This window comes from Gopherus flavomarginatus, chromosome 14 (assembly GCF_025201925.1).
Source record: "Gopherus flavomarginatus isolate rGopFla2 chromosome 14, rGopFla2.mat.asm, whole genome shotgun sequence".
NCBI lineage: Eukaryota > Metazoa > Chordata > Testudines > Testudinidae > Gopherus > Gopherus flavomarginatus.
Window position 1 is genome coordinate 2,899,915 of NC_066630.1, and position 18,265 is coordinate 2,918,179.

General features: G+C 44.1%; 1 protein-coding gene across 2 annotated transcripts; it reads left to right on the forward strand.

The window, feature by feature from the left end:
- Nucleotides 1–4,873: 4,873 nt before the first annotated feature.
- TERF2 (telomeric repeat binding factor 2) lies at nucleotides 4,874–18,206 on the forward strand. Of its 2 annotated transcripts, none has more exons than XM_050922292.1 (10): nucleotides 4,874–5,081; nucleotides 5,256–5,351; nucleotides 6,620–6,750; nucleotides 7,771–7,857; nucleotides 8,178–8,324; nucleotides 9,500–9,789; nucleotides 12,463–12,861; nucleotides 14,857–14,942; nucleotides 15,800–15,852; nucleotides 17,266–18,206. In XM_050922292.1, the coding sequence occupies exons 1-10, from the start codon at nucleotides 4,889–4,891 to the stop codon at nucleotides 17,422–17,424; spliced, it is 1,641 nt and encodes a 546-aa protein (XP_050778249.1). In that variant the 5' UTR covers nucleotides 4,874–4,888; the 3' UTR covers nucleotides 17,425–18,206. The 2 variants fall into 2 exon arrangements, with proteins under 2 accessions (XP_050778249.1, XP_050778248.1); XM_050922291.1 differs by having other exon boundaries at nucleotides 4,880–5,081; nucleotides 12,619–12,861.
- The last annotated feature ends 59 nt before the right edge of the window (nucleotides 18,207–18,265 follow it).

Consider the following 18,265-nt stretch of genomic DNA (forward strand, 5'->3'; position numbering starts at 1 on the left):
AGGCTTGGCCGGATAATACAGGCAATTAGTACCACACTACAGCCAAATCGCTGCCCCACTAACAGACCTGACCAGAAAGACCCAGCCAAATGCAGTTAAGTGGACTGATGAGTGTCAGAAGGCCTTTACTCAGCTTAAGGCGACACTCATGTCTGACCCTGTGCTAAGGGCCTCAGACTTTGACAAACCATTCCTAGTAACCACAGATGCATCTGAGTGTGGTGTAGGAGCACTTTTAATGCAGGAAGGACCGGATCAAGAATTTCATCCTGTCATGTTTCTCAGCAAGAAACTGTCTGAGAGGGAAAGCCACTGGTCAATCAGTGAAAAAGAATGCTACGCCATTGTGTATGCCCTGGAAAAGCTACGCCCATACGTTTGGGGATGGCGTTTCCAGCTACAAACCAACCATGCTGCGCTAAAGTGGCTTCATACTGCCAAGGGAAACAACAAAACACTGCTTCGATGGAGTTTAGCTCTCCAAGATTTTGATTTGAAATTGAACACATTTCAGGAGCTTCTAACAAAGTAGCTGATGCACTCTCCCATTAAAGTTTCCTGGAGTTAACTAGTTAAATTGTCCCTTGAATGTAAAAAATCTTGTAGTTTTACATAATTAGTAGTATATGTAAAGGTGCATGTGTTTTATTAATCTGTTTATTCTAAAGTTCTAGGAAGAAATCACCACCAGTGTGGTTCCACACTGTCTGAGATTTGGGGGCATGTCATAAACAGATAGGTAAGGGTTAATGTCTCTTTTACCTGTAAAGGGTTAAGAAGCTTAGTACACCTGGCTGACACCTGACCAAAGGAACAATGGGGGGACAAGATACTTTCAAATCTTGGTGGAGGGAAGTCTTTTGTTTGTGCTCTTTGTTTTGGGGGTTGTTCGCTCTTGGGACTAAGAGGGACCAGACGTCAATCCAGGCTCTCCAAATCTTTCTGAATCAGTCTCTCATCTTTCAAACTTGTAAGTAATAGCCAGGCAAGGCAGGTTAGTCTTATTTTTGTTTTCTCAACTTGTAAATGTCCTTTTTTTTGCTGAGAGGATTTTACCTCTGTTTGCTGTAACTTTGAACCTAAGGCTAGAGGGGGTTCCTCTGGGCTATATGAATCTGATTACCCTGTAAAGTATTTTCCATCCTGATTTTACAGAAATAATTTTTACTTTTCTTTCTTTAATTAAAAGCTTTCTTTTTTAAGAACCTGTCATAAACAGATAGTTAAGGGTTAATGTCTCTTTTATCTGTAAAGGGTTAAGAAGCTCAGTAAACCTGGCTAACACCTGACCAGAGGACCAATAGGGGACAAGATACTTTCAAATCTTGGTGGAAGGAAGTCTTTTGTTTGTGCTCTTTGGTGGTGGTGCTGTTGTTCGCTCTTGGGACTAAGAGGGACCAGACGTACATCCAGGCTCTCCAAATCTTTCTGAATCAGTCTCTCATGTTTCAGACTTGTAAGTAATTAGCCAGGCAAGGTGTGTTAGTCTTATGTTTGTTTTCTCAACTTGTAAATGTTTCTTTTTGCTGGAAGGATTTTACCTCTGTCTGCTGTAACTTTGAACCTAACGCTGGTGGGGGGGGTGTCCTCTGGTCTATAGGAATCTGATTACCCTGTAAAGCATTTTCCATCCTGATTTTACAGAGATAATTTTTACTTTTTCTTTCTTTAATTAAAAGCTTTCTTTTAAGAACCTGATTGATTTTTCCTTGTTTTAAGATCCAAGGGGATTGGATCTGGACTCACCAGGGATTGGTGGGGGGAAAGGAGGGGGATGGTTAATTTCTCCTTGTTTTAAGATCCAAGGGGCTTGGATCTGTGTTCACCAGGGAATTGGTGAAGTCCCTCAAGGGAACCCAGGGAGGGGAAAGTTTTAGGGGGACAGAAAGTGCCCCAGACACTGAAATTCTGGGTGGTGGCAGTGTTACCAGATCTAAGCTAGTAATTAAGCTTAGAAGGGTCCATGCAGGTCCCCCACATCTGTGCCCTAAAGTTCAGAGTGGGGAAAAAACCTTGACAGAACCTGATTGATTTTTCCTTGTTTTAAGATCCAAGGGGATCTGGACTCACCAGGGATTGGTGGGGGGATAAAAGGGGGGATGGTTAATTTCTCCTTGTTTTAAGATCCAAAGGTTTTGGATCTGTGTTCACCAGGAAATTAGTCAAGTCTCTCAAGGCAACCCAGGGAGGAGAAAGTTTTGGGGGGACAGAAATTGCTCCAGACACTGAAATTCTGGGTGGTGGCAGTGTACCAGATCTAAGCTAGTAATTAAGCTTAAAAGTGTCCATTCAGGTCCCCACATTTGTACCCTAAAGTTCAGAGTGGGGAAGGAACCTTGACAACACTGTAGAGGTCACTCAACTCAGTCCAGAGGTAAAAACACATCATCCTCTTGCTCTTGCAGATTTTAATTATTTTTACTTCCCTTTGTTTGTTTGCCAATAGCATTTCTTTCCCTCCCAGTTTTATAGTTTTCCTTTTGACACACATTGATTTTTTCTTGTTTATTTTTCCTCCTCTTTCTCTTCTACAAAGCCCCGGGAGGGGAGGAAAAGGGTGGGGATGTCCTGAAAGCCAAACAGAACTCCCATTTGTAATGACTTTTCTAACTGAGTAGAAATGGATGAACAATCCTTTTTGGAGCCTATCAGTGCAGGGCTTCAAAGAAGGGTCACTGTTAGGTACTAGGAATCTGTTTAGGGTTATTGTTTGCAACAGGAAATGGTTTTTATAAGAGGAACGCACCAAAGAGATAATTGAGGTCCATTGGGGATTAGAGCTGGCATTACATAGAAAAGGAATCTAACAGAAAAATAATGTTGAGATTGAAAACAAGAAAGGAAATAATGAAGGCAAGGCAGTCATTGGCTGTAATATTATAAACTAAATCATTCACATAAATTCTCTGTCTATGGGAATAAATCCTGCAGTATGTTAATTAGAATATTGAAAGAAAACAGCTGTCTTCAGATAGAATTTGCATTAGGAACAAAAGAGGAGACAGGAGCATTGATCCTACTAAAGTGAGTTAAGTTTCCAAGATTCCTGGAAGGAGTATTATATGTGAGGGGAAGAAGAAGAGTTGTTGGCAATGAAAGATGAATTTACAATACCATCAAATATTCTAAGCTAGAAGAGAATGAAATCTCTGAAGAAATTAGGATGAAGCTAGGATATCCTCAGGTCTGGGAGAACACTACTGTATAGTATGCTAGAGAGTGTTACTCCCTTCCCTCTTTCACATATTTTAAAATGCAAAAGAAGAAAGGGCAGTACATAAGAATGGCCCTACTGGGTCAGACCAAAGGTCCATCTAGCCCAGTATCCTGTCTAGCGACAATGGCCGATGCTAGGTGCCCCAGAGGAAATGAACAGAACGGGTAATGATCAAGTGATCCATCCCTTGTCGCTCATTCCCAGCTTCTGGCAAACAAAGGCTAGGGACATTCCTGCCCATCTTGGCTAATAGTCACTGATAGACCTATCCTCCATTAATTTATCTAGTTATTTTCTGAACCCTGTTATGGTCTTGGCCTTCACAACATCCTCTGGCAAGGAGTTCCACAAGTTGACTGTGTGAAAAAATACTTCCTTTTGTTTTAAACCTGCTGCCTATTAATTTCATTTGGTGACCCCTAGTTCTTGGGTAAACAAGGATGTCCTTATCTACTTTCTCTCTACCAGTCATGATTTTATAAACCTCTATCATATCCCCCCTTAGTTGTCTCTTTTCCAAGCTGAAAAGTCCCAGTCTTATTAATCTATCCTCATGTGGAAGCTGTTCCATACCCCTCATAATTTTTGTTGCTCTTTTCTGAACCTTTTCCAAATCCAATAGATCTTTTTCGAGATGGGGCAACCACATCTGCATGTGGTATTCAAGATGTGGACGTATCATAGTAGCACAACTTCAAAGTGAGGGTGGCACCATGTCTCTATGACTTAAGTGACAGGCACAGAATTCTGCAGGTGGATGGAGTTTGGCTAATTTTATATTTTGACTAAATTTAGCATTAGCAAGACTCAATCATAGTTCATCCAAGGTTATTAATGGAGCTCAAAATGGTGGTGTCAAGAGAAGACAATATTTTCTGGGCCTCTGAGTTGTTACTATATTCTGGACAGTTAAGAGAAAGAGGTGGCCACTCAGTTCCTGCTTTTATGTGTTGAGAGAGGTTTTCAATCATCATTAATTTGTTACTAGAGATTAGGAGACTGTTTTTAGCAAATGGGTAGTTATATGTACAAGGAATCTGGGACCAAGGTGATTACATGTTGCAATGTGGAGACTCTTTTAATCAGGTTCCCAGGGTCCCCGTCTCTCACTAACACCTGGGAGGGAAGAGCAGTTTGTCTTGCCGAGTGGCTGGTACGGGCAACAGGCTGAGTTCACCCCACTGTAACCCCACGGGCGCAGCAGCGAGGACGAGGGACGTGGGCCGGTCTGTTCGCAGCGGGGCTGTTACTGCCCAGGACGGGCCGACAACGGCCGTGTAAGGACTGGGCAAGGGCAGGACCCTCTCGCTGATGACTGGGCTGCGGCACAGGACACGGTTCCCACGCAGAACACGCGCTGCCGGCCCCGTGTAAACAGCCCATTAAATCCCCGCGCGCCGCTTGGCCTGACTCGCCGCCGCGGAGTGGGCCGAGCCGAAGACAGCACAGCTCGTCGGGTCCGGCAGGGGGCGCGCAACGCAGTGCTGGCCGGGAAATCCGGAGCCGGAGGCCGCAGTGCATGCCGGTCGTTGTAGTCGCGCTGAGCCCAGCCTAGCAATAAGAGGAGGAAGTGCAGGGGGCGCTCGCTTTCCCTAAGGCGTCGAGAGGACAGCGGCGGGATGGCGTCACTTCCGTCGCGCTGTGCGCGTCACTCCGGAATCCTGGCGCGGGATGGCTGGCGGGCGCGGGCGGGTTTCCAGGAGCCGGCGGGGGCCCATGGCGGCGGGGAACGGGGCGCTGGGGCTCCGCGCCCCCGAGGAGGCGGTGAACCGCTGGGTGCTGCAGTTCTACTTCCACCAGGCCGTGGGGGCCTATCGGGCCCGTCGGAACCGGGACTTCCGCGAGTTCCGCGACGTGATGCAGGGTGAGGGCCCGCCGGGGGGCGGGGGCGCTCGGGGAGGGGAGAGGGAGGGGGCGGGGGCGCTCGGGGCCGGGCGGGGGGGGAGGGGAGAGGGAGGGGGCGGGGGCGCTCGGGGCCGGGCGGGGGGGGTTGTTTCTGACTTGGATGTCCCAAGCTCTCTGTCTTCTCTCTCCCTAGCTCTGCTGCTGCGGCCCCTGGTTAAGGAACCTGCAGTCTCCCGGCTGCTCCGGATTATGCAGTTTCTTTCAAGAATTGAGGAGGGAGAGAACCTAGGTACGAGAGAAAAGCGCCACAATTTGCCTTACTGGTGCTCAGCCCTGTTCCCAAAACGTCATTCACCTCAGTGCATTGCCTATGCTCAGTGCAGCGTGGGACCCTTCTGCTGAAATCACTTTTTATCTACTGTTTGCCTGAGGAAAACCAACTACGCTATTTAGATTTTTTTTAAATCCAGGTTTGGATAAAGGTCTCTGAAACGTCTGTGATAATTCCTTGAAATAATCTGCTTGTGTTTTTTTGTTTATAAGGGTCTTTTCTGCAAAGGAAAGGGCATAAACCTGATAATAGTAGGGATAGTGCCTCTGACCAGAACCAAGGCAGTCAAAAGTGACACTTCTCATAGGATAGTTAACGTGCAGGGTAAACTGGGAAATAGTGAAGTAATTTTCACTCTTTTCAGTAATAGGAATCGAACAATAATAGGTAAAGCTTTCAGACTGAGGTATGATTTCTTTTTTCCTGTTTAGCATTGTCACTTGAAGGCAATGTGGGGTAAACATCAAACCTTCTGTTGTTAATAGCCTAAAACCCAAACGAAAGTTTTTGTTTATGAAAAACCTGGCTTCTTTGCAGGGATTCTGTATTTTCTGTCTGTCGTCTGGAACAAAGTCACTTCCACTTTCTTTACAAACAATGCATAGATAAGCCAATTTCATTCTTAATTTCTCCTGTGATAGACCAAGAACACAATGTTTGAGTGAAAACACTGTGAAGAAGGCTTTGTTTTGCTTTCAGTTGGAATTAAAATATTAAGTAAAGCAACCATGTATATCAATCTTAGATCTAGTTATATTTGAGGAAAACTTAAACATGGGGATCAGATTTGATCCGACAACAGTGCCCTTTCAATATGGCAAGAACTTTACTTTTGAATTTCTTGATGTTTGAGAATTTAAACTGCATTAGTGTAATCTTCTGTAATTTTTATTCAGTGTGTTAATTCCTGATTTTTCTCTTAATAGTTTAAAGTAAAGCAATCCTCCACATACTCAGCTCACAATGTTTATTGCTTTTAATTTCAAACTCACCAAATGTCATGTTTCTTTTTGAGGACCTTGCATAACTTAGACAGCCTTTCTTGATCATAATTGTTTTGTGTGTGCTGTTCTCTGCTGTGTCAGTTACTGCAGCATTAATGGCCTAACTGAGCAAATACTAGCCTACTTGTTTTGTCTGCTTCCTGTGGAGGATTTCTTGGTCCCAGGTAGATTTGTGTGTCTGTTTTAAAACCAACAGGAATGAATTGTTTTTTTTAATTGTAGATTGCACCTTTGATACAGAATCAGAGCTCACCCCTCTTGAATCTGCAATCGGTGTGCTGGAGCTGATTGAGAGAGAATTTCCTGTGTCTGAGGTGGCAATGGAATCTGTTAGAAAAATGGTGAAGCAAGCTGTAAGGGTCAAGTTCTCCTTTTTCATTCAAATAGTTTAGAGTTTTATAAGCTTTAATCTAATTTAAAAAAAAAAGCTTCCCTTACACTGAGGGCAATTGTCCCTTCTCAGGTCTTCCCTCCATCATTTGTCTTACTTCTGGGAGCTTTCCATTCCTAGGAAGATTGTAACCTATCAGGATCTGTAATTCTGTTAAAGGTGAACTGAAAAGCAGAACATTTCTTTTGCTATTACCATTTTCTCTATTGACTATATTAGAAATAATGTATCCTTTCTCTCTCCTTTTTGCTGGGGGACCTTTTAAATGTAGAATCAGAATGCTCTTAGAGTCTAAGAATCGCTCCTAAAAACTTACTATTGCAACTAGTCATCCCCTGCAAACTGGTCTGTTCATACATGCAAACTTTATCTCAAGCCCTCAAATTGATGTATGTAAAATATGAGATGTAACTATGATGTTTTATTGCATATTATGCTACAATAAGCAAACCTGAGGCTACAAGACACTTGCCAAGGGACATCAAAATGTCTTTGGCGCGTTTTCTCTTCCTTCCTACATCCACATGCTGTCTGCCTTCACTTGTAAGCTCTTTGGGGAGGGGCCATGTCAGCTTCTTTTAGGATTGACATGCCACGTAACTCTGGTCCTGTAGAAGGCTACTTGTTTGTTTAAAATTAAGCCAAGGAAATCTAGTGAGAACTGATGGATTCTCAAATTTCAGAGGTGTCCATGTACATTTACTGAATTGAATGACACCATACAAATGAAATTAGGTAACGCAATGCTCAGTTGGAACCTTGCATTAATGGGATAGTTAGAAGGGTATAGTAGGATTTCAGGTTAGCAGCTCATTAAGGTGTTTGGTGCAAGAAGTGGTGTTTCCATGTTACTTGAATTGTGTCTGGAAGGAATGTCCCAAGCTTTGCGTGCATTTTGAGTGTGCTGTGTGTGAAGCTGATTTAGGAGATGTGGTCGAATTGATACACCTATAAAAATTGAGATCCTCTTTTTCCTCTCTAGGCTGTTATCATTTGTATCAAAAAGAGGGAGTTTGATAAAGCCTCAAAAATTCTGAAAAAAAACATGGCAAAGGATCCCAGCACCCAGGTGAGTTTGATTATGTGAATTTTGGGGCTTGAGATGGAGTGTCTTGTTGGCTGTGCAATAATGTTCCTAAACATGTATTGCCTGTTCTTAATTTGTCTGCTGCTACCATTGCATTGTCCAGCACCGAAAGCGAGTGTAGTTGGCAATGCTGACGCAGAATCCAGACTTTTCTGGCTTTTGCTTCCAATTTAGATCAGGGTAAATTAGCTGATAATGTTGTGGTGTCAGTGGGGAAGTCCCTCTCCACCCAAACCCCCAGCTCCTGCATTTGTAACCTGTATCATTTGTACATATTCCGAATGTTCTTGCCTCTTGACTAGAAACTGAGGACAGAGTTGCTCAGCATTATCCGTGAGAAGAATTTGTCTCATACGATGATCCGAAATTTTTCCTACAAGACTTTTCAACAGAGTGCATTCCAGTTCTTGGAGACCTACCTGGAGGATTCAGAGCCCTTTCTCTTGACCGTATGTATCTACCCTGGCTACCCACATTTTAGCCCTACCCCAGCTGTCACCCCCCATGGTCTGCAGGAAAATTGCATGTGATGAATGTCACTTCTAACCCCTCCGGGCTTCAGTTCAAGGGATACACCCTTAGGTCTCAGGCCTCCAGCTGTCACCTCTCTATAGGCAATGTCCTATGACTCTCTCCCTTCAGATCTGGGATTTAGGCTCGCTGTTCTCTGTGACTATCCCAGCAGTCTGACCTAGCTCCCCACCCATGATTTCATGCTTTTTCCTGAAGGACAAGAGACTAGCTAGCCTTTACAAAGCAAAGTATGTTTATTTAAGAACAAAAGAATTACAGAGGAAAATTTGTCATAAAACCATAAAAAGTCTAAGTGCATATTAGAAGTGACTCATCTTTCAAATGAGGATCCTTCAGATCCTTCCAGCAGGGCTTGCCCTCTTGTTAAAGGTTCAGGTCAGTTTTCAGGTAAAGAACAACCCCCCAATCCCCCGCGTTAAGTTCACCTTTTGTACCGAAAGCCTTTCTTTGTTTCCTGGGCCTCTGGAAACTAGTCTGATCCACCATTTGTAAAATCCTTTGGGGTTATACTGCATTGGTGATGTTTACCTGTCCCAGGGTGTGTAATAATCACCTCCAGTGATTGTCGATCCTTGGGGAAACTTGGTAAACCATCTCTGTGCAGTTAGAATACAATCTCTGGCTCACAGAGATGCAGGTGACTTTTATAATGTTGATACAATAGTCTCAAAAGTTACTAATCTGTTTTTGTCTTATTGATGTGTAATATTTTTGACTTGTACTCAAAAGTCAGATACAAATGTCTGACTGTAAAGTTTTGGGACCAGCGCACCAAGGGAATAAGTTTTTTAGCATTTAAAATTCAGACCTTCTCTTAAGGTTCCATGCTATAAAATTCCTTGGTGGTTATAGTTCTTAGTCCAGATAACTTAACTCTGCACAGTAACTACTGCAGAACACCGGACAAATGACCATAGTCATCTTATCTACAATATACTAAATAGCACCCTGACCATAGAACAGCTAGTAATTGCATGGATTGTGCACTTAATTAATGAAATAATGTTCCATGCCTGTGGAATGGGAGTAAAATAAATGCAGTTCCATGGAGTTCTGTTTGTGATGATTATGTGCTTTCTTCCTATCAAAGATGGCGAAAAAGACTTTGAATTCAGAATATATTGATGAAACTAAGAAGCTGGCATTAGTTCCAGAGCCTGTGGAAGTAGTGACTCCAAAGCCTATGGAAGTAGCCAAGCAACCACCAGCGGTGGCTCCAGACAGTGTGGAAGTAGCCAAGCAACCACCAGCGGTGGCTCCAGACAGTGTGGAAGTAGCCAAGCAACCACCAGCGGTGGCTCCAGACAGTGTGGAAGTAGCCAAGCAACCACCAGCGGCGGCTCCAGACAGTGTGGAAATGTCTTCGAAGGACTCTGAGAGGTGAGCCACTACAGTGATGCATTAGCAACTTAGAGAGGAAAGCTGACCACTATGTTGAATCAAGTTTGCCAGAATTTTGCTTCTGAATTGTAACACCCACTGGTTTCACTCTGTGCAGGCAGCTGTAATTTTTTGTCATGTGCCAATGCAGTTGTGCTGCCCCAGGGGCTACTACTTGAGGATTTTCACTAGGCTGTCTAGCTCTGAATTTTCTGAAGAGTACCCTGGTGAGTGTTTGGACTATAGGAAGGGAAGGTGTCCCTTGTGACAGGTGGTGAATGAGAGAGGGTCTTATGTTTACAGAAGGGTTTTGGTGTGTCCATGGTTCAGAGGACATAAGTTTGGTCAATGGCATTTATTTTGCCACTTTTTGGAGGGATAAAACAGATGGATGCTGTGATCTGAGGTGCCTATGGTAGCCAACACTGAAAATGCCAAGGTCAGGGCAGGCTGCAAAAAGGGGAATAGATTCTCCAAAAACTGGTGGCTAACGCTGAAGTTAGATTCACCAACTAGTCCCAAACTGTGCTCCTGATATCCCACAATGGTTATCAAGAAGCTAAAAAAGAAATCACACAGCCCACTTTTTGCATTCCAGTTCTCTGGCTCCCAATCAGCAAATAGGTCCAGTACAGTGAGAAGTTTTTTAGACTGTGTTCACTACAGAGAATGTTCTGATCCCCAGAGGACCAGCCACATTGCCAGATCAATACTAGTTTAGATCTTACCCAAAATATCATGCTGCCAGCCAGTCCTTTAGTATCTAAAACTAAAGGTTTTATTATAAAAGAAAAGAATGAGAAGAGAGTTGCTAAATAGTCAAAGGAATCAGATACATACATATGACTTCAGAGTCCATATATCAGGTTCTTAGCAGCATTGGTGAGTTTGCTGGCCTGTAAAGCCCCCCTGGAAAACATCCAAAGCTTGGATGGGTCTATCAGTGCTTTGTTAAAAGCTACAGTTTGTAGAGAAGATGCTTCAAAAGTGGAAAGCAGGATTGAAAATGGAGAATATGCTGCTGCCTTTTTATATCTTTTGTCTCAAACCCAAGCTCACAGCATATAGGCATGGAAAAGCACTTGGAGTCCCCTGTCTGCAGGCATGTCCCGCTGAGTCATAGGGTAGCCCCTGGCTTCTCTCAATGGGTTCATTGTACAACTGATTGCCTTTGATGGCCATCAGACCGACTGACTAGTGTTGATGCCAAACTGTCTGGGAGTGTCACCCAGAAACAAAGCATAAGTTTGATACACAAATATATCACACATTTATAACTCAATACAAAGACATACATATAAACATAATTATACTTGCCAAATCATAACTTTTCCACTGATACCTTACATGGCATATCTTGTAGGAATCACTGCAATTTTGTAATATTGGTATCAATAATATTACAGGTGATCACCCATATTCCATATGGCATCACGGATGCTTTCAGGATCGTTGCTGTCATTACCAAGCAGTACTGATATCTGTCTTGGACAGTGGTTCTCAGACTGGGAGTTGAGACCCCTCAAGGGTTTGTGAGGTTATTACTTGTGGGTTCGTGAGCTGTCAGTCTCCACCTCAAATCCTGCTTTGCCTCCAGCATTTATAATGGTGTTAAATTAAAAACACTTTTTAATATCTTTATAAGGGGGGTTGCGCTCAGAGGCTCCCTGTGTGAAAGGGGTCACCACTAAAAAAGGATGAGAGCCACTGATCTTGGAGGAGGCAGCTCACCTGCACTGCTGGCAGGATGGTACATGACACTGAAGTTCTTGTAGAAGGGAGATGAGTCAGTGGAGATTGGGAATGCCTTGTGTTGTGATGGGGCATCTTTCAGGCATAATTGTTTGCTATGACACATTCACTGTCCATTTTGATCAGTTTCATGGCTAGAGGGTTTTATAATTAGTCAATTTCACATTTTAAGATGTTTACAACACCCTGAAATTTCAGGTGTAACCAAGGGGGTCCTGACCCAAACGGGGACTGTGTGTGTGAGATGGGATTGCCACCATCACTCCTGCGCCTCCTTCAGAGCTGGGCTCTGAAGACAGCAGCCACAGAGCTTTCTGCAGGCAGAGGAGGTTCCTGGACATAGGTCTGATATCCCCCTGTGCTTCTGGGAGCGCCCCAGCTGTGGGCTCCTAGCTGCTCATCCGGGCCATCTGGGGAGGGACAGGACTTCCTCTTTGCCTGCACGGTGGCTCCTGGGGAGAGGTCAGACCCAACTCTGGGATCTTCCGACTGCAGGAAGCTCCATGGCTGTGCTGCCTTCAGAGCTGAAAGGGCTGAAAGCTGGGCTCTGAAGGCAGCATCCTTGGAGCTTCCTGCAGCCGAGAGAGGTATCCGGAGGTGGGTCTGACCTCCCTCTGAAAGCAGCCCTGCTGGGGAAGAGGAAGTCCTCTCTCTGACAGGACTAGCAGCTGGAAGCCTGGTGCATGGGAGCAGTCCCCAGTTGGGGTCCCCTGGCCCTGTCTCTCCCTCACCCCTTTAATAGCTAGATTTCACAAGGGAAGGTCTGATGTCATGGTCTGTGATGTGCTTTTGCATGAATGTGAATTTGGTAGGCGCTTAGCTATGAGGCGCAGTGAGGGGAGCAGTTGTGATTTTAGTGAAGTAGAGCCTTGTATTGTTGAAATCATTGATGTAACCTGCTTAGCTTCATTTATTTTATAGGCAGCCTCCTGGAACTGTAACCACATATGGGATTTCTGCTCTGAGAGAAGCTTTCAAGACCTTGTCAAATTCCCAAGATTCTGATGCAGCCTTTACCAAACTGGATGAAACAGACTTTTCTTTCCCCAAGCAATTGTCCCCTTCTGTATCCCACAGACTGAAGAGGCAGAGGGAAGAGGAGAATCCACACTTGGAGACCTCTCAGACTTCAGATGTGCCTAAATCACCTCCAAAGAGTAAACGCTTGTTGACTATAAGCAGACTGATTATGGAGCAGGACAGCCAGAGCACTGAGCTGAGTGAGACTCCAGACTCATCCCAGGAGCCAGTGGTATCTTCTGCATTCAGGACTCTTGTTCAAAAGCCACATGTTCAGCGTGTGTCTTCCAGAAGTCCCAAGTATGAAGCACATCCATGACACTGTATTCTAGCACTGACACAATACTTTGAGAACGTGTAGCTAACATTGCTACATTAAACAATATAACCGTATCAGTGCGAAACTAGAATGTTAAAAATCCCTCCCTTTTGGAAAATGTGGAAATGGATAGTTAAAGCAAATGTTCTATTGCCTTTGTAGTTCATACATGTGGTTAGCAACATGGAAAATGGGAAAGCTCATCACCTACATTCCAATGACCTTAATGCTGACTCTTGACATCCTTGCAAACTGCTTCTCAGTGTATGCATCTGACTGTAAATCTGCAGTTAGTAATACACAGGTTGGAGTTTGTATATATGTTTTGTGGGACAGATTAAGGTAAATTTTCACATCCGTGATGAAGTTAAACCATGTATGAATTTTAAGAGTAATAGAATATTGATGCAAGTTACTTTAATTCTTCCACACTTGTTTTGTACCTTATATGTGTATTCTATCACTTAGCTGTAAGTTAGAGAGGGGAGTGGGTGGATATGTGGGAACAAAACTTTCTCTGGAGCCAGGCTTTTGGGATGCATGTATTCTGTAGGACTTGATGAGGGTGTAGCAGGGTTCCCTTTTAACGCATCTTGGAGGCTGTGCAGACGAGGGCTCTGCTTTTGCACACTTAAGGCGGTACTGTGGATCTGCAGGAATGAAACAGCAGGGAATTCCCTTTCCTGAGCAGTACTTGAGTTCCCCAGGAGAGATGAGGCAAACATGGTAGTTCCATAAGGTTTTCAGACTTAGGAGCACATCAGGGTACTGATTGCGGAGCAGACCCTACTGAGCTGCATGCACTTTCATGCTTGAAGAGATATTGATTTAGAGTTCAGCATTTCAGGTTTTATATGCTTAAAATGTTAAGTGCTAACACACTAAAATGCTTGGAAGTTGGTCACTACAAGTGTGAAACATTCTATGCAGTTGAGTAGGCTCCAGCTGTTCCCAGTGCCCTGCGGAGCACCTGAGATTGACATGTTTCCAAAGCTCCCCGACTCCTTGGCTCTTGCCACCCATTGTTGTTGACTAAGATCCTAGCTAGGTTGCAATGCTTTAAATGGCAGTGGTGCGATGGTGATGGCTACTGGTGACAAAGGATGTCAACTTTTGCTTAAGGAGTTCAACTTCGAACCTTCCCCTTCCCAAATGCTGGAATACACCTGTGTGAAAACGCTTGCATGCTGCCACGGAGATGGAATGCACAGGAATATTACTGACAGGGAGCATTTGTTTTCATGTAGTTGCTGTAATATTAAAACTAATTGAATCTACTTGCAGCATATCCTTTTAAAGAATTTTAAATGCACCTGATTTCAGCTGAATCTTCTCCTATAAGGAGTTGAGTGCATGCATGTGAGCGAGAGAAATAAGGAACATAACTGGTTTGGAACCAGCTGGCTTTGCCTGTAGTGAACATTTTCATAGCAGCCTTGTGGAGCATGTGACTCTTGCTAAGTGCTCCTGCCCCATTCCATTGTCTGTTTCATGCCACATGCTTGGCACCTTCTTGGTAGCTCAGGTGTTTGTATCAGTTTTCAGCAACTGCTTAGTTTTTACATAGCTCGCTCTCAGTTGCTTCTTGTGTGTTTGAAACAGGGATCTGTCAAGGTCCAAAGAGGGAACTGCCTGTAGTTATTAAAATGGCACTGAGTGGCTCTGAATGCCAGACATACACACATGGCACCTTTACCTACAAACCAGTCAAATGGCAGTGGACTAAGATGCATGTGCTGTGGAGATGAAGCAAACATACACAGTCCAGCTGTCAGGCAAGCTCCCCCATTTCCCAGTGCTGCATGCCGATCTGAGTCTTGACTCATTGCTACCAAGGTGGTCCTGGACCGTGGCCTCTAGGTAATTAGTCAGTGGTCTGTGGTCCTTTTGGATGTTTGATTTAGCTGTCTTCAGTGACTGTCTCTTTAACCAGGCTGGCTTGTTGCAGTTAAAATGTGTCTGTGGTGCGTTTTCAGGCCACTGAAAGCAAGATGGAACACCTTGAATGAGCAAGAAGAAAAGGACAGTTGGAGTGAGGAAGATGAGCTCTTCCTGGACAAGAGTAAGTATGCTATTTTTGCCATGCACACTCTAATTGCTGGTCCCAGCCATGCTGTTAGCCCTTGGGCACTCTGTTGCCTTGAATACTTGACAGAAACTAAAAGTCTAGAAATCCCATAACCCTGGAAAGCTTGGGACTACGGTTGCTGTTATAAGACTGCAGAAATGGAGATGATGTCCTTTCTTAGGCGGGCCCAAACAATGGGAAGTTGCTAAATCTATTGTGTACCTGATCATGGAACATCTAGCAAGTACCCTCTTGTTACAGCTTCAGACCTGAGATGAAACTACCTGTTAGTCATTGTCAGCTGTTCTAGTTTGAGACCCAGCCCGAAAGCAGTTCCTTCCCATTAACAGCTGTACGGTGGCAGATCAGTGTTTGCATGCTTGTTTCAAAAGATGTAATTAACCACAGATAAGACTTTTCTCCTGGGTGCTGTTCAACATCTGGGACCTTCCCTGCTGTGTCCTGAACATGCTTCCATTTATGAACAGATTTCTATTGAGGAAGCTTTTTGGCTTGGGTCGTCTTGTTTTTGTTTGTTTTTTTTCCCTTAGACACAAGTCCAGTTCCTTTTGATGAAGTCTGAGTTATTTTATTTCTTTAGTTACACTTCTTATGAGGTAACCAGGGCTTGGATCAGAATGGCCAAGTGCCCTTCAGTACGTGAAATTCTAGAAGCTAGAGGAAGTAAAGGCATTTGTTTCTGTTTTCCATACCCTGGTCAAGGGCGTTCCCCTGGTGGCCATGCTGCTCTCTCCCTGTAATTGAACAGGCTAAAGCCAGTCTCTCTGGGAAATACATGCACAGCAGAAGGCGAATGCTGAAATATGACTCTCCTTGGGTTTATTTTTCAGAGTCCCCTAGAAGAAATAGCCACAGCTCTTCAAGCCTCGGTTCCAAGAAGCAGGTAATATAGAGCCCTCCAGCTCTGTTCAGCAGCTCAAAGCAAGGCTTTGCAGGGGTAGTGAAGCAGTTGGAAAGGGGAAATCCCTTTTGCTGGTCAGAGATTTCTTAGCCTCTGGTATCAGCTCAGTTAGACGAGTCCAAGTGATTGATGCACACTGAATGGAAAACTCTCCGAGATGCTGCACTGATAAATTATATTTATGACGGGACTGGAGTACCTTGGTCACTGCTTGCATTATCTAAGCGTTGAACTTACAAGGGGGTGAGTTGGGTTGCACGGATCTTTAAATTGTGAGGCCTGGCTTCAGTTTGTCTACTAAAAGCCAGGATGGTGGTAGAGGCCTAAAATACTGTGCGCTGCTTATCCTGGCTGGCATCTGCTTCCTGAACTCCTCAGCAGGTAAGTGAACTGAAGAGGTGGAGAACCAGAACACACTCTAGAAACCACATCATTCTTAAATAAGCCTGCAGCTAGTATTGAAAATATAAATACGCTTTTGGGATGTGCCAGGATTGGTGTCTCCTGAGTGAATTCTCCTTGCTTGCCCCTTTTCTGTCTGATGCCAGTTGTTTGGAGCTGGGTCTGTTGGATTTTCCATGCAGTGAAAAAGCATGGTGCATGCCAGTGGCACCACTTACAGAGTTTGTCACCTGGTAGCATTTGCCTTGTAAAGGCTCCAAAATCTGATGCCTGCAGTAACCACCTTTCTGACAAGTGAATGGCTGTTCACTTTTATGCTACCTGTAACATCTTACAGTGTTTGCTTTCCTGTGGTTCACCTCTTCCCTTCTACTTGGCCTCCGGTCACTGAAATTCACAGTGCCCTCTCCTCCTACGAGCTGCAGGTAGTTAATTCTTTTTACTTGTATGAACGTTGCATAGGGTATGTAACTTCCATACTCTCTCCATGATTACTTGGAGGATACAAGAGCAATAACTCCTTAGAATTTCCTGGGTAATCTACACTGTGATTTGGGAAACAGAACTAGTCCTGAACTTCAGCTATAGTATTTTCCTGGTATATAACCATTGTAACAATTCTTCTGGAATGGAGTGATCACTGGGTACCGGTGTGGAGTTACTGGCAAGGTACCTGTGCCTATGTACTATGTTATAAGAATCAGAGGGGTAGCCGTGTTAGTCTGGATCTGTAAAAGCAGCAAAGAATCCTGTGGCACCTTATAGACTAACAGACGTCTTGGAGCATGAGCTTTCGTGGGTGAATACCCACTTCCTCAGATGCATGTAGTGGAAATTTCCAGGGGCAGGTATATATATATGCTAGCAAGCAAGCATAAGAAGGTGCTGATAGTATGGATGTAAGGGGGACCAAGGAGGCTAAGAAGCCTTTAGTGCAGAGGTGATAGGCCCTGTGCCTTAAGAGTCATGGCACTCCTTGTTCTTCTTTTGCAGAGATGGACAGTTCAGGAAAGCGAGTGGATCAGAGAAGGAGTGAAGAAGTTTGGAGAAGGGAACTGGAAAATCATTTGCAAAAAGTTCCCCTTTGAGAACCGCACCTCGGTGATGATTAAGGATCGCTGGCGGACCATGAAAAAGCTGGGACTCCACTGAAAACAGCAGTTGAGGAACTCTTAGAGTGACACTTGCTCACATTTCTCTCCAAAAGATGGACAAAAGCAACAACTCCCATGGGAGGAAGTTTGTAGCCCCCTTCCTAGCAATGTGATAGGAATGATGTGGAGACTTCTCGTGGCTGCTTGGGAGAGCTGAATGCTACAGCTGGAAGAAGCAAAGTTTAACTAGAGCTTGGGAAACCTTCCTAATTCTTATATTTAGCTGAAGTCAATAAATTTAGATCTTTGTCTGTCAACAGGAGCAACACAGCCTGAGTAACTATGGAAAGAGTCTAGTAGAAGTGCTACAATGCTGACATTTTGTAAATGTTCAGAAAGAGTGAGGACTCTGGCAGCCTTTACCCTGTGAGCATTAGAGCTGGAATCTGAGTGGACTGTAGCTGGGATCACAGCTTTCTCTCCTCAGATGTTGGTTGAATGGCAGGGTAATCCTGTCACCAACTGTTTTATCTATATTAATTTTCTTAAACCAATTGTGAATCACTTGGCAGATCGACTTTCTCCCTTTGCCCGTCAGCCCCTCCCAGAGGGGAAAGCAGTGGTGTAGGCTGAGCTGTTGCACCGACAGAAGTCTGGTTTCTTGGCAAGGGGACTGGCATTTGTTTCCACATTTCTCTGCTTTGTACATTTTTATACTGAGTGAGGATTTCCTCCTCTACATTTTTTTTTATGCTTTAAAAAGATGTTTTGTCTTTGTACTCATTTAGTTTCTAGAATGTTTGGAGCCAGATGTCATCAAGTTAAAAGTTACAGTATTCAGTTGGTTTGACTTTTGTTTGAGTTGCCTCCATTGCAAAATTCCCTTCCTTCTGTCTATT